Here is a 17,090-nt window from a genome sequence, read left to right on the forward strand (position 1 = left end):
GTAGTGGTAAAGTCATCAAAAAGTCTAACAAACGGTCACGCTTTTGCTGTGTGTGACACATAAAAGTCACTGAAGTCAAGACGTCGGGCATTGCGAGAACACACGTGCACAGGAAATGCACTGCGAAATGCACCTTTACACACACACACACACACACACACACACACACGCATACCTCAATGCACAGCGCAACAGGACACACACTGTATGCTGTGTACGGCGGCTGTGCTTTGACTTCCGCCCCGTAAATGTGTGTTTGCTATACGAGGGAACTCTGGGGTTGAAAAGAGGAATTCATGTTGGTGTTTATTTGAGCTTTAGCCAAATCCAACCTGGGGCGGTTTGCTGGCCCGCACGCCGCACCCCTGCCCCAAACTCCAGGCGCTCCTGTACCCCTAGCCGCACGCACGGCCGCATGCACACACACACACACACACACACACACGCACACACGTGCGCGACACAAACTTATTACTACTCTTATATACACACACATGCACTTATATACCTGTCCATCCAACCCATATCAAGGTGTGTTTGTCTTTCCCTGCCCGCCGTTTTAAGGTCCTCCCAAAGCAGGTATTTCCCCCATTTGGACCCACAGAGACCACATGCACACACACACACACACACACACACACACACACACACACACACACACACACACACACACACACACACACACACACACACACACACACACACACACACACACACACACACATACATACTGGAGCTATAGAGAGAGAGGGGGGGCTTGCTAGTGAAGTTGAAGCACTTGCATTGATAACCTGGAGCTCAGAGAGACTCAGTCTCACTTGGTGTCCGTCCCCCCTGCCCGGCACTCTATTGGCCCCCCGTTCCTCTCTGGCCCTCTGCACTGTAGTAGTAGGACTGTACCCTAGCGCTCCTCGGACCCTCTCTTCCCCTCTCTCTTCACCACTCTGCCGTCCCCCTCTTCTTCTTCTTCACCACGATGATGCCCTCGCCGCGGTCGTTGTTCCTCCTGCTGCTCGGCCTCATGGGAGCTGCCCAGGCCTCTGCCCCCATCCCCGCCACCGCCGTAGACCTCCGCACGGCCGCCGCCATGGGTAAGAAGAAGAAACCATGACCTTTTAACCTCTACAAATGCCCTGTCCTTTAGTCATAATAGTACTAACGCTTGACCCGGACTCCTAGTCTGGCTGTTGCTATGTAATGTTGCATTTGATATAATTACCTTGTGTTTACCTTGCTTACTGTAAGCCACTCGGGATTGAGAGCGTCTGCTAAATGCCTAAACTGACCAATGAATGAAATATGGTTCCCCGCCTCGATACTCCTTGTCTGTGAACCTTAATTTTGCCTAACTCCTCATCCTTTAAGATGACGGCAAGACGAGGTTGGAGGTAAATGAGCCTCAGTGTCTGTGGAGAATAATGTCCACAGACCTCAGGCTCAAACAGGTGACAAGGGTTACTGGCACTGGAAGGATATGCTATTGCTATAGTGAGAGACACCAGAGATTCTAGACTCTTGGAATGGCATCTCTGCTTCCAGAATGAATTTATACTTGTTCATATGGTGTATATGAGCTGTGTGTTGGGGCTGAAGCTGGGAATCAGAGGACCAGGGGTGAAAACATAAACGACAGAGGTGGCAACTTAAAGTAGCAAAAAATCGGATTAACTCAAGTTCTTCCATCAATTTGCCTGGACGTTTTCAACGACGGGAGGCTGTTTTTGAAGGAATGTCTTTATGAGGTTGAATTGGCTCTCCTTCAGGTTAATTCCACGTTTCCACCACAGATTTCTTCTGTTTTGCTACAGTGAATGACAGCAGTGTCAGTGAAAAGCCAGTACAGTAACGCAGTGTGTGGCTTGTGGTTTTTCACCATACCAACAACCGAGGCTGTCTTCAGAGGTGTGGATAATTTGGACGATTGAGGTGGACGGAACGCGTGCGTGCGCGGGCTGCGCGCGCATGTGTGTGTGGCGGTGTGTGTTGTTTGTGTTGTGTACTCCTGCATTAGTGTAGTTGGGTAGGAGGTGGAGGGGGGGAGTGTGGCATGAGGGAGGGAGAGAGGTGAAGGGAGAGAAGGGAGATTGGTGAGGTTTCACAGACACGGCGAGTTTGAGCGTCGCACGCAGTTGTAAATGAATGTACCTTTCAATCTATTTAATGCTCCGTGCGACTGTCTGGCTGGGGCTCACTTATGTGAGAGTTATAGACACTGTACTGTACTGTATGCTGACTGCTATACTCACACATAAACAGAACTGCTTGGAGCCTATAGGTCTGTCTGGCTGAAATCAATGAGTCCTATTCACCGTTGTGCTGCCAGGTATTTATCGCCATTGTAGTAGCATTTATTATTGTCACCAGCTCACCATTGTACCTTTTAACTGAGACTTACTCTCAAAAGGAAACGATTCATACATCTTGAAATGGCTGACCTCCCGGCTCCTACTGTCTGGCCTCTTACCCATCATCCATCCTTCTTTTTTATGGCCTGCTCTCTCTCTCTGCCCCTCCATCTCTCCCTCCTCATCTCGCCTAGCTGTTGCCCCTCTCCTCCATCCTGTTTTCTCATTTATTTTTTCTTCCGTCCCGCCTCCTTTTCCTACCCCATACATCACACTTGACTCCATCCTTTGTGTGTGTGTGTGTGTGTGTGTGTGTGTGTGTGTGTGTGTGTGTGTGTGTGTGTGTGTGTGTGTGTGTGTGTGTGTGTGTGTGTGTGTGTGTGTGTGTGTGTGTGTGTGTGTGTGTGTGTGTGTGTGTGTGTGTGTGTGTGTGTGTGTGCTCCTTTTTCCTCCAACAGCCCATCCCTCCCTCCTCCTTTTCCAACAGCTTTCATCCTGGCATCTTTCCCCTTCCAAAAATGTCTGCTTTTCATAAACATAAAGACGGCCTTTCATTTGGGCAATATGCAAATGATATTGCACAGTTAATCTCTGATTTCTGCCCCCATCCTCTTCCTCCACCTCCACACACGCCACGCAGCGGCCGGCCTGTGCAACACGCGGCCCACAGACCTGGTGTTCATCGTGGACAGCAGCCGCAGTGTCCGCCCCGCCGAGTTCGAGCAGGTCAAGGTGTTCCTGGCCAACGTCATCGAGGGCCTGGACGTGGGACCCAGTGCCACCCGGGTGGGCGTGGTCAACTACGCCAGCCGCGTGAAGAATGAGGTATGAGATATTTGCCCGATGAAGACCTAAGCTCTCGGAAAGTTGCGCCATTAAATAAAAAGTATGTTTCTGGACCTTGAAAACCCTCGCCTTGATGCGATGTCCAGCACCTGGCCTAAATACAGGCATGAGATGTGCACACAAGCTTCTCTGTGAAGAATGATGAGATACTCACTCACACCCTGTGTGCCAAAGAATTGATTTAAAAACACTACTGTTGTTGGTCTATAAAGCTTTGAATGGTTTAGGGTCAACATACATTTCTGATCTTGTGCTGATATCATGAACCAGCCAGACCTCTCAGGTCATCTGGGAAAGGTCTGCTTTCTGTCCCTAGAGCCAAAAATAAACATTGGGAAGCAGCATTTAGTTTTTAATACACCATATATCTGGAACAAACTGCCAGGAAACTGCAGGTCTGCTGCCACTCTTATTTATTTTGAAACACAACTAAATACTTTTCTGTTTGCCATTGCCTTTGATTGAGCTAATTTTCTTTTGGAGCAGTGCTTCTGGAAGGAGTTAAGCTCCAACATCTGGCTTTGTCCGGGCTCTGAAGCATGGCCTACATCAGGCCTACATCTTGGCACAAAGCTCTCAAAGTGTGTTGTATGCCCAGAGTCACATTGTCCATGCTTCGTGTGATGCTTAATGAAATTAACTTATTTTCCTTTCTCTTCTGCACTGTAACTAACAGTGCTTTTGTATTTTTTAATTCATTAGTTTTCTGCATCTTAATGTCATTGTATAATTGTGTTTCCTTTGCTTGATGCTTTTTGTAAAGCATATTGAATTGCCTTGCCTTGCCTTACTTGAACACACTCGCCGCCCTCCGGCGCTTCATTGCCACTGACATTTCTATAGGATGGATATTGTTTGGATCCCGGGGTCTACACCCCAGCTAATGGGCCTCTCACTCCTCCTCTGCCAACGACAGGTGTCCCTGAAAACCCACAAGACCAAGGCGGGCCTGGTGAAGGCTGTGACCAAGGTCGAGCCCCTGTCCACCGGAACCATGACCGGCCTGGCCATTCAGTTCGCCATGAACGTGGCCTTCAGCGAGGCAGAGGGCGCCCGTGTCAAGTCCCCAGAGATTAACAAGGTTACACGCGCACACAAGCACACATATATTGTCGCTGGCATGTGGAAACCATGGACAGTATGTACAAAATGTTTACTTTTCAGGAAATGGAACAAAAGAACCTGTAATCCAGTCATAGTGGATACAATGTAGTTATTATATCTATATATTCACACGCTCTTTTGGAACACAACAACCAAAGTGGTAAATGGTAAAAATTATACAAACACAGTGGAAAGTACAAGGTAAATGGTAGATAGATAGATAGATAGATACCTTTATTATCCCACAGGGGAAATTCAGTTGCCCAGAGGCAGCACAGCAGTTAAGGTTACAAGTTACAGAGAAGTAAGAAAAATAAAAAGAGTACTGTAGTATAAAGTCCAAAGAGCAAGCACAAAAAAAAGATAAATAAAACATAAAGTGTCGAAAGCTATTGCAAAAAGAGAAGAATAATATATACATAAAGTGACCACGAAACATTAAACGCTCATAAGTGACACGTCACACACACAAAAAAGCTATACTCAATGGTGTGTTGGAACGATACAAACACATTGGAAAGTAACAGCAAAGGTGATACATCCACACCCTCCACTGGACGATGATGCTTCGTCTAGAGGCCAATGAACTCACTTTTCTGAGCCTAATTATACAAAAAAACTACAGATTACAGAAAAACAATTGAAACATGAAAACCTTTAAATGTATTTTATTTATTTTAGAAATAGTTGGTCTTTTATTCAAGGGGAACAACCCCTGTTGCAAGTTGATGTCAATCGCCATTGTGTGTGGTCCAGCCCAATGGAATGTACGTGCTAATAAAAACTATACTACTGTATTGTTTTGATAATATGATATGATAATCATATGATCCTTAGGAAGTATTACGTTTTTAGTCATGCATTCCATACATTACATAGGGCTGGACCACACATGGACATAATTATGACATCATCAACTTTCGATGGGCGTTGTCCCCCTTGAGTAAAAGATGAACTATTTCTAAAATAAATAAAAGATGTTTAGTTTAGTTATAGAGGTCAATTATTATGTATTACGGCATATAAGGCTTATATTAGCCAGGGATCATTTTAACCACATCCAACCCAGTGTCTCCAGGCGTCATTCATAATTTTTAATTAGCAAATTTACAATCTCACAACGTATTGCAAGGCGACGTGTTGTGAGCTTGTAGATGTAGCTGTTTTCAATACTTCTTGTACGACACTTTCATACAACAAAGTATAAAATAGGGCATTCATTTATGAAAAAAAGATTAAATATGGGGATACGAAGTTCTTTGCCTGACAATGACGATATATACAGTATATTGCGTCTGTCGGTTGGAAACCTCATATGTCCAGTTACTTTTCAGGATTCAAATAAAAAAATAGCGAGAGCAGCTGATTTACCAGCTCAAAATTCAGCACAAAATCGTGACTGTGACACTGTAGTAGTATGATTAAGTAGGGCCGGACGCTAATTTATGAAAAAACACAAAAAGTTAGAATATGGAGATAAGAGGTTTCTGCCCGACAGCAACGATATACTGTACAAGTCCCCATGTCTCACTTTGTGTTGTTTACTCTTCCCTCCAGGTCGCCATCGTGGTGACGGACGGGCGCCCCCAGGACAGCGTGAAGGACATCGCCCTGAAGGCACGCGACGCAGGCATCGAGCTGTTCGCCATCGGCGTGGGCCGCGTGGACATGAACACCCTGAAGCAGATCGCCAGCGAGCCCCTGGACGACCACGTGGACTACGTAGAGAGCTACAGCGTCATCGAGAAGCTCACCAAGAAGTTCCAGGAGGCCTTCTGTGGTAAGAGAGAGGAGGGAGGAGACAGACAAACTGAAGGGGTGTCGAGGAAGGAGGCCTATCACTCTTTTCTCACTGGCCGTGGCTCTGAGGTTAGGGTTAGGCATCTGTTTTGTGTTGGGTTAAGATTAGGGTCAAGGTTAGGTTTTATGCATAGTTTCCTGCGAGGTTACAGTTAGGCATATTAGGGATGTATGGGAGACATCACTCTAGAAGTGGGGTGCAACAGTTTAACAGTCTAATAAAGTAATCAATTAATATGTCATCATAGTAGTGAAAGTGAAAATAGATTATATGCAATCTCACAACGCGTTGTGATGATGCTACGTGTTGTGAACTTTTGTTGGCTATTTTTGCTGCTTTGGCTATTTTGACACCAAGGATAAAATAGGGCCCGATTTTATCTTTCTATTCTCACTATTCGAAAAGGTAATCGATTGAATATTCGCTAAGATCTATAGTAAGATCTATAATCTAGAGTTTCAACCCTACTCTTGACAAACGGTAGTCTACAGTACACAACAGGCCGGTGGCTAAGGAGAGATGAGGTAGACTAGAGGGACAATGAAGATGGGAGGTCGAGAATCTATGACAATTTCCCACACCATCATTCATTCCCCATGGAAGGAGCTGATCTCCCGGAGAGTCCAATGTATTGAGAGGGTAAGGTTCAGGGTACCCTGCTGTCTCGCTCCAAAACCTTGCCCCCTAACCTCTCTGTCCTCCACTGTCCCCCACAAAGAAGACAGAGATATCACAGTCATCCGTCTGTCATTCACAGTGAACGAGGACATTAGGGAAGAGGAGCAGCGTTTTGGAATGAAACGCGTCCCTGAGGCTCAGTCGCTCCCTGACGGGAGTGAAGGGACGAGACTGAGCTATCTGTAATTACTGCCCCATTAGTGCAAGTCATTAATCCTCTGATTAGCAATGCCCTGAGGTGTTGCCAGTGCTGCAGAACGTTTTGACTGCTGTCACTCACTCGTTATAGCAGCCAATCCCGCGCTGTAGCCACTCCCACCACGGGCAGAGAGAGAGCTGCATGCCCCCGCAAGGGTCGGATTGTCATTGGACGAGCCTGTGCCTGTATAACATTTGGTGAACCGAATGGCCAATCGCGACTTGCCGGGTTATAAGGCTACTCCAATCATTCTCACCGCCTGTGTGTTTTAAAGATCCACTGCAGTCATGCATGTACAAATATATAACTATGTTCTAAATATCTATATTTCAGTCAATTGAATGAACACGATTTCACTAGATGCCAGTGGATCGTTAAAATGTGTACAAGGACATATGGTAGATTTCCCCTGTTTTCAAACTGACATAGTCGTAAATCACTCTCTCCACCTAACCCAACCAACCACCCCCTCTGTGTGTGTGTATGTACACGCACATGTTTGCCACTGTGCGTGTGTGTATGTGTGTGTGTATCCTTGCATGCACACCACAGTGTCAGACTTGTGCATCACTGGAGACCATGACTGTGAGCAGGTATGCATCAGCAGCCCCGGATCCTTCAAGTGTGCCTGCAAAGATGGCTTTACCCTCATGGACGACGGTCGCAGCTGCAGTGGTGAGTGGTGTGTGTGTGTGTGTGTGTGTGTATTTGTGTTTATGTGTGCATGGATTAAAGTTCTCAGTTGCAACGACTGAATTCAGTCATTTGGATTCCGGAAGCTGGAAGTGCCAGCATGTCTTTTGTGGAAGATTTTACATTTTATACAGAATATACAAGATTGTAGACATAGGCTTTTTTTCCATGTTATTCTGGTATTTTAAGCATTTGTAGTGGTCATACTAAACAATATGTTCAGAAGCCTTTTCCATGAAATCTTAATAGTTTCAGATCTTTCTTTTGTATGAAATGTTAAAGCCTCAATCTGTGTAGTATGAAAAATACTAAACTAAACTAAAAAAAAATACTATACTAAACTAAAACATTGTCATTTCCCATAATTTGTGTTAATTGTTTCAGAAACAGCGTTAATGTATGTCTGTGTGTGTGTGTGTGTGTGTGTGTGTGTGTGTGTGTGGGGGGGGCTGCTTTCATAATGTTTCACAAATTGCACATTAGGACTTTCAGTCGTGAGATTTTATTTTTGCTTTAATCCATGTGTGTGCGCATGTTGTCAGAGACGGAGTGAGAGAATGTATGCATGTATGTATTGTCTATGTATGTAGGCCCTATACTGCTAAGCCAGCTGTGGAAGTACAGTTGGATTAACATGCTATGTGTGTGTGTCTGTATGTTTTGTGTTGTGTTCCTTGTGTGTGTGTGTGTGTGTGTGTGTGTGTGTGTGTGTGTGTGTGTGTGTGTGTGTGTGTGTTGTCCACTGCGTCCAGCCTGCAGCAACGCTGCCACAGACGTGGTGTTCCTGATTGACGGCTCTAAGAGCGTGAGGCCAGAGAACTTTGAGCTGGTGAAGAAGTGGATCAACCAGATCGTTGACAAGCTGGACGTCTCTGAAGCCAAGGCCCACGTCGGGCTGGTGCAGTACTCCAGCGCTGTCAAGCAGGTGTGTGTGTGTGTGTGTGTGTGTGTGTGTGTGTGTGTGTGTGTGTGTGTGTGTGTGTGTGTGTGTGTGTGTGTGTGTGTGTGTGTGTGTGTGTGTGTGTGTGTGTGTGTGTGTGTGTGTGTGTGTGTGTGTGTGTGTGTGTGTGTGTGTGTGTGTGTGTGTGACTACAAATGCTGTTTAACGGCCCCCTTACAATCAAGAAGGTTTATTTGTCACTACTCATTCAGGTACAAGAAGTGATAATGTTGAAAGCAGTATCCAAATCAAAATAGAGGGGGAAAGTGACTGTGCAATGAGGCAAAAGGCACATACCTGTAAATGTATATACATTTATACAGATCCTTCTAGAAAATAATAGAATAGTGTGTAAAAGTACAATTTCTTGAAACTTTCATATATTTCTTGAAACTTTCATATATTCTAGATACATTGGACATTCAGTGAATTATTCCAACCCTTTTTTTGTTAACATTTTGAATTTTTATGGCATACATCTCATGAATATCACCAGTAAGACTCCCTAATCGGGAGATAAGCGACCGTTGGTCGCTTATCTCCACAAATATCACAACCTCCACCTCTCACGTCATACGGGTAGCCATAGTTACACCTGGAATGTTGAATCTCCATATATGGAGATAACCTACGCATCACACAAAGTCTGACCTCACCAGCCCATACTTGGGCATGGACGACTTATATCTCCATATACGGAGATGGCCATATATGGAGATACGATGACATCACAGAGTCCACAGCTGATGATGTGGCGTGATGTCATACAATACACAAACAAGCCCTATATAAAGGGGCAATTCTCACCAGGGAAGAGAGCATTGCCTGGAATGTTGAATCTCCATATATGGAGATAACCTACACATCACACAAAGTCTGACCTCACCAGCCCATACTTGGGCATGGACGACTTATATCTCCATATACGGAGATGGCCATATATGGAGATACGATGACATCACAGAGTCCACAGCTGATGATGTGGCGTGATGTCATACAATAAACAAACAAGCCCTATATACTGATGCGGAGATATGAGCAGGGCAAAGGTGTGACGTGTGACGTGTGACCGACCGACCGACCGACCGACCGACGACCGACCGACCGACCGACCGACGGCCGGTGGAGGTTTTCATAGTAAACTGCTCCCTGACGGTCGCAAAAAGTCCATATTTCAAAATATTACAATATCACACAAGACGTCTCAAAACAAGAATTTATAATAGAGAAATGTCAACCTTCTGAAGTCAGAGTTGCTTCAAGTCCAGTGGGAAGTTTCCAAAGTCAGTTATGATTTGGGGTGCTAGGGCATCTGCAATGCTTTTTCCACACAATATTCAAATTTTTCGAGAAGGATCTGTATATATAGACCAGGTTCCCCGAGGGCTTTATGCTTGGTCTGCTCCCCCCCCCCCCCCCGACCCCCACCCTCCTCTGCACCTTACCTGAATAGGGATGCTCGGGTTGATGGGGTTTATGCACTGCCTCACTGCAGGAGTTCCCCCTGGGCAAGTACAACAACAAGAAGGACCTCAAGGACGCCGTGAAGAAGATGGCCTACATGGAGAGAGGGACCATGACCGGCCAGGCCCTCCGCTACCTGACCGACAGCAGCTTCAGCCCCGCCGGTGGCGCCAGGCCCGGCGTCGCCAAGGTGGGCATCGTGTTCACCGACGGACGTAGCCAGGACTACATCGGAGACGCCGCCAAGAAGGCCAAGGAGGCCGGTGAGGATTGGATGACTTCTGAAACAATAACTTCTGGTTCCAGTGACAGAGATGGATAGATACACTTTATTTCAGACACAATAGGTGCAAGTAAAAATAGAGATACAAAACAGACAATGACAACGCAGAGAGTACCAGACTTATTTCACTCTGTTAAGCCCAGATCAGTTAAAAACATATAAACTATGACTATGGTGTTTCCAAAAGCATGAGGAATACCTTGTATCACTCTGTGTGATCCCTATTAAGGCCATCATTAACACATCTTTGACTCCATCAGTCTACACATAAATCTATACAAAATGTACTCAGTACAGCATGAAAGGTGGGTACATTACTGGTCGTGGTCACAAACATTTCAGTTGCACTATTCCATCTTGGGAGCAATGATAGTTTTCATTAGAGTCTGACTAGAGTTTTCTAGTCAGTGGTGATGTAATCACATGTGCGTGCGTGCGTGTGTGTGTGTGTGTGTGTGCGCGCGCACGTGCGTGTGCACACATGCGTGTGTGTAACCTGAATAAGGAGGTACTGCAGGTGGCAGCTGACAAATTGCTCCGGATAAAAGCGTCTGCTGCAAAATGCCTAAATTGTAATTTGCTGCTGTAAAAGGAAGATGGTTTAGAGAGCAAGCAATCAGCCTGATAACCAACACATAATATTATCTGTGTTTGTGTCGTCAGGCTTCAAGATGTACGCCGTGGGAGTGGGCAATGCCGTGGAGGACGAGCTGAAGGAGATTGCATCCGAGCCCACTAACGAGCACTACTTTTACACTGCCGACTTCAAGGCCATGACGCAGATCGCCAAGAAACTGCAGATCAACATCTGTCAAGGTCAGTATGTCACCGCAAAATGACACACAAGTAAGACACGTCATACATTTTAAAACGGAAGGAGGAAGTGCTGCCTGGGTACAGTCACATAGGCTTTCTCAAACAGGTGTTCTTCAGTGAAAAACATACATAAAAGCAAGGGAAGAAAACTAAGTTCTGCTTGGGTGAGGCAGACTGTTGTGAGAAAAGTACTGAGGCACTCAGTCTTCAGGTTTTTTGTCTTGTCCCTTGTATTGTTTTCTGCTGCTTTGGCCTTGTCTTGGCAAGGTCTCACTTCTCCTGGTTTTCTCCTGGTTAAAAAATGTTACATATACTGTACATACAGTATTTACATACTGTACAAACAAGACTATCTGCTGTGATCCCGCACACGTCCCTGATTCCTTTAAACTAGTAGAGCATGTTTAGCTCAGGGCTATAATTATATTCCTATTAATTTTAATGAACACACATGCACACTTCCACTGCTCTGGTCTGGACACTTAATCTATCTAAACATGTGTGCTGTCTGTCTCTTCCAACAGAGGAGGACCCCTGTGAATGTGACTCCCTTGTTAAGTTCCAGAAAAAAGTTGAAGAGGCTTTACAGGCACTAACGAAAAAACATATCCTTTCACAAGAGGCGGAAGTGCCTGTGTGGCATGACATGATGACACGATATAATATCGTCTCTGTCGGGTGGAAACCTCATTATGTCCAAAACTGTTACTCTTCCGGATTCAAAGTAAAAAACAGCTAAAAGGTTGCAGACCTATAAGCTCAAAGCTTTCGAGTTTGTGGAACTGCTCATTTTGATGCTTCTGTGTGATGCTGTAGTATGATCAAGTAGGGCGTTATTTGACAAAAAACACAAAAAGTTAGAATATGGATAAAAGATTTCTTCCCGACAACACCAATACAATACATCAAATATATTAATATGATGAGAGGAGGTACAGAATTGTTGTGATGTTTAATTGCTTGTCTTATTGTTGCTGTCCTTGACCAAACATGTCCACTAGAGAGCGTGTCAAAGAGGATTGCTGCACTGGAGAACAAAATCGTCTGAGGACTCTTTCCCCCCCCAAAAAACCCTTCCTCCCCTACACAGTACACACAGCACACACAGCACACACACACACACACACACACACACACACACACACACACACGCACACACACACACACACACACACACACACACACACACACACACACACACTTTTTACTTCCTGCAACATACTGAAGAAGAGGAGCCTATGAACCGTGACCTATCTAGGTTTGGAACCCCCCACCCACCCAACCTCACCCACAACTCCCTCACCTCCAACTCTGTCTCACCTGCTCCATCGTCTCTGAGTGTCTCTGGAGAGACTGTTCCTTTGTACTGTCTGTGTGTTCACTGAAGGTCATGAGCGTCTCCAATCTCCATAGCCAGCCTGCTGTGTGTTTGTAAAAAAAGTCTTATCCCTCATAGGGAACCGTTGTAACCAACCGACCTGGTGATGGTGGGAGAGGGTCATCTCTGTGGTTGTCTCACAGTGTGGACGGAGTAGAGTGGTTCTCAAACGTTTTAATGCCAATGAGGACGCCCCCAAGTTTGGTGTGAATGCAATAGATAAGGGCAACGGATGTCCCCTTTAAGTCTGTCTGAGAGTGTACAAATGAAGAAAAAAGGAGTTATAAGGAGCGCTCCTGGTGTCCCTCAAAACACTGGCGCTCATGGAAGGGAATGCTCTGGAGAGAGGAAAGATTATGTCAAAAAGGCATAAAACATCCAGGTCCAGGCACTCAAGGTGGATTTTATATGTAAAAGCCCTTTATTGTATTTGGGCTAGAGACATTAAAAAACACCAACGTGTGTCGGCTTGTGCCTTCAGGGTGCAGTGCTGCTTTTTTAGTAGCATAACAAATGCCATTTGGTTCCATTTGTACACTCTTGAGTTACAGATCTGTGAGGCTCCACTTGGTTGTAACTATCAATCATTTTAGCTGGGGACCGACCAGCGACCCCTAGAACCCCCTCAGGGACAGGGACAGGGACACCTGGGGGTCACAGCCGGACCCCACTTTCTTTGAGAACTACACAGGTGTCCAACTTCACCCAAAACAGAGCGTGCGTCTTATAATGTCATAATGTGAAGAAGAGGAGCAGCATTGTCACCCTCAGTTGTCTGTCAATTTCTGTCTGTCACACACTCTCTCTGCCTTCTCTCTCTCTCTTTCATTTCCCCTCTATTACCACCATACACACACACATGCAAAGGTATCTAATATTTTATAAGGTATATTATATAATGGTAATTTAATATAAGATATTATAAGGCTGGTCTTTGTGACTGTTAATGAATGATGCTTTTTATTTTCCTAAAATAAAGGTGATTCAGGAAGTAGTACGGTGTGTAGCATTGTGAAAGAAAGCACGCATGCACACACACACACACACACACACACACACACACACACACACACACACACACACACACACACACACACACACACACACACAGGTTTTCTATTTCTATACTAGTACAACATTTTTGGACAGCGATTTTATTTATTAATTTGTACATTTTGTACAAATAATAATAATAGCTACATTTAATCATTTTCAACCGTAGGCCTGAATCTGAAAAATATCCGATCTATAAGCTCACTACGTGTCACGCTGTGACTCGTTGTGAGCTTATAGATCAGCAATTTTTCGGTACATGACCCTGGCAACGCAACTAAGTATAAATCATGTTTAACTCCAATTCCAAGTCCTAAGCCTAACCCCTAAATGTCTAAGTAATCCTGACCCTTACCCTAACAAGTCTTTTTTTCTTTTTCTTTTTTAATATTTGTTTTTGGGCTTTTTATGCCTTTATTCGATAGGATAGTAGACTGACAGGAAATGGGGAATGACACGCGGCAATGGTCATACGGATCGGGAATCGAACCGGCGACGCCAGCAGGCATCATAGCCTAGTATGTGGTATGCGCCTTGACCACCAGGCCAGCGGGCGCCCCCAAGTGTTTTTAATTGATTGATTGAATAATTTATTAGAAGTTTTCATAGGAAAGGGTACAGGACAGTACAGTTCACTGATGGAAAAGTCAAATAAAAGGATAAACACAACAAGAAAGTTTTTGGGCTTGTTGGGGTCCCTCCTTTTTTTTAACACACACACACACACACACACACACACACACACACACACACACACACACACACACACACACACACACACACACACACACACACACACACACACGCGCGCGCACGCACGCACGCACACGCACGAAGCAAGTAGCGTCACAAGCCGACGTCACCATCACCAATGAGGAAGAAGCCTCGACTGAATGACGCTAGCAGCAGCAGCAGGCTGCAAAACTTCTTGCAGGCTGATGATGATAATGATGCTGATAACATTTTAATTCACCGTAAAATATGAATGCATCTCGTAGATGGAAGACCTAAACACCGGTTTCATATCATGCTGTGCCGGTAGGACCGTGCACGGTGCAGATATAATAAAGCGTTCTTCTGACGTTGAGAAGTAGATTAGCTGTGGCTAACGTTGTTTGCTTAGCCGGGCTGATGTGTCAGATAGGTCAGTCACCTACAAACAAGGTATGGATATGATTCACTGATTGATTGGCTTAATATCAAAATATTGACGTCTATAGATTTGTAAGGTCGCAAGACTCGAGCGGTTGTTTTAGGTCAACATTTTCTTAAGCTTTAAACGGTTTAGGGTTTAGGCGTTCAAGCATCATTCATCGGGGACGCGGCGGAGATGTCCAATGACTCTCCCCAGAACGGTACCAGCGACACGGACAGAACCACCCCGGAGGAGCCGATGTCCTCCGCGGTTCACTCGCCGTTGCGACGGAACCACCACCCGTCCGAGTCGGAGCAACAGGCGGGCATGCAGGGGCCGTTCGCCCGGCTGTGCAGCCGCGACGACGCGGAGAGAGCCTCGGCTCTGGGGGAGCTGAGTCAAGCCGTGCTGGCCTGTCTGTGTCCGCCGGAGGAGGAGAAGCGGCCCGGGTCAGGCTCGGCCCCGGGCCGCCGGCCGCTCCTGGACCAGAACACTCTGTTGCGGCTGCTGCGGCTGTCCCGCTCCTGTCCGCTGGAGGACGTCCGGATGAGGGCCACGGAGCTGCTGCACACCGCACAGGTACACATCCTCCATGATGATGGAGGAACACACCGGGCAAATATTAATATAAAATATTTGGAAAACGAGAAGTTGAGGCGGGTACTTTAATGTATACATGATTAGAACATGATTGAAGACAATTAAGGTATAATATTTCTTCAATTGCTACAAATTTGCTACAAAACCGTTTTGGGCATAAACAATACATTGAATGGTAAATTTAAGTCTGATAATGATGTACCGTGCATGATCAAATCATGTAGGTCTATACTTTACATTAGACCATTTTTCAAATATTGTATTATTTAACATTTTGTACAACATATGGCACATTTTACATTGAGGTGCCCACTCTTCTTGTAACCCTGGTTAACATTGGCTAGCCCGTATAAAACATCCACCATCCAAGATGGAGAAAGAAACTACAAGTTGATGTAGCCTGGCCTGGACAATCAGTGAATTCAGAGAAAATGTGACACATTTAATATTGGTAAATGTGAGTTATAGAGTCCAAGTCAGTAGATATATTTGCAACATCTCCCAATTTCTGTTGGAAATACGTTTATCAGCTTGATTTACTGTGTTTGATAAGATTAGAATTCAATGCACTCCCAGTGATAATTTAGGTACTTAGATATGCATATATCCAATAAAATGACATCACATGACTTGTATCTCCAATTCTCCATCTCCACTGCTCTTTGCTCTTGACTTGAGCTCAGCCTCGACCAGGTCTTTCATTCTTCATGGACAGAATGATCACGATCAGAGGAGGACATAGTAGGCCCTACTTGACATTTCATAAGGGAAAAAAAGAACATGATTAATGTGCAAGTGACTAAAGGCCCACAGCTGCGGGGTGCGTGCCGTGCAGTGCGTGTGATTAATTAATTTCTTATCGTATTGCTGGGTAATTTCATCAGACAGTGAAGCAGGGGGGAGAGGGAGGGAGGTGATGCAAGACCGTGTAGAGATGTGCACAAACAAGCAGCCAGCAGGCCCCGCCCCCCCGCGGTGTCCTGCTGAAAAACACGCGAGTCCAGGGTTGCCATGTCGACTCATTATAAGCGACCTTGGGCTTGTTTTTCCCTGTAAAGTTGCTTGTAAATATTGGTTTATAGTTATGGGTTGGGGTTTTTGTAGGCTTGTTTTTTAACCTTAAGTGTTGTTTATTTGGGCTTTATTACATTTTCCCCCTCCATTATTTCTTCTGTTTAAATTAAATCAGTGGTTCTCAAATGTCAAGGACCCCCCAAATTAATATGTATTTGTCCACATACTCCCATCTGGAAGTATTTTAAGATTTGCATACTCAGCCCGTCTGTCCGGGCACTCTAGGCTGCAGTGCCCATAGATATATATAAGAAGGCTAGATGGCGCAAGGCGGAGTCGGCGGCGTCGTTCACTGGCGGCCATCTTAGGACAGGACCATCCCCCGCGTCCTGCCGTTGTATTGTGCCTGTAAGGTGAGTGATCTGCACACTTAAATACTCTTTACTCTCTGAAATCTTGACCGATTTACTAACGGTTTGGATTATTACAAACATTATTAGCGTGGCTATGAGCTCAGGCTGGTTGACATGTTGAAATTGAAGCTTTTCATTTCGAAAAAAGAGCATGCAGCATAGTTAAGTGACATGGCTGCTTGCACAAGTTCATCAAGACAACAACAATCGAGATTTTCAAATATTATCAGGTTTTCCTGAGACCAATAATGATTTCATGACAACTAATCTTTTGTCTAAATTACATTTCTTTGTGTGGATATTGTTGTATTTTTTAGCTGCAGGCTAA

The 17,090-nt window shown here is 45.1% G+C and overlaps 1 protein-coding gene across 1 annotated transcript; it reads left to right on the forward strand.

Moving 5' to 3' along the window:
* Positions 1–976: 976 nt before the first annotated feature.
* On the forward strand, positions 977–16,252 carry matn1 (matrilin 1; the record flags this gene model as incomplete). Its single annotated transcript, XM_080735501.1, has 11 exons — positions 977–1,091; positions 2,986–3,170; positions 4,108–4,272; positions 5,853–6,075; positions 7,526–7,648; positions 8,419–8,591; positions 10,102–10,333; positions 11,017–11,169; positions 11,694–11,803; positions 14,889–15,314; positions 16,220–16,252. 11 exons carry the CDS (start codon positions 977–979, stop codon positions 16,250–16,252), a joined length of 1,938 nt encoding a protein of 645 aa, XP_080591627.1.
* Between the last annotated feature and the right edge of the window lie 838 nt (positions 16,253–17,090).

Source organism: Nannobrachium achirus (genome assembly GCF_963921795.1).
Source record: "Nannobrachium achirus genome assembly, chromosome: 10".
Taxonomy (NCBI): Eukaryota; Metazoa; Chordata; class Actinopteri; order Myctophiformes; family Myctophidae; genus Nannobrachium; species Nannobrachium achirus.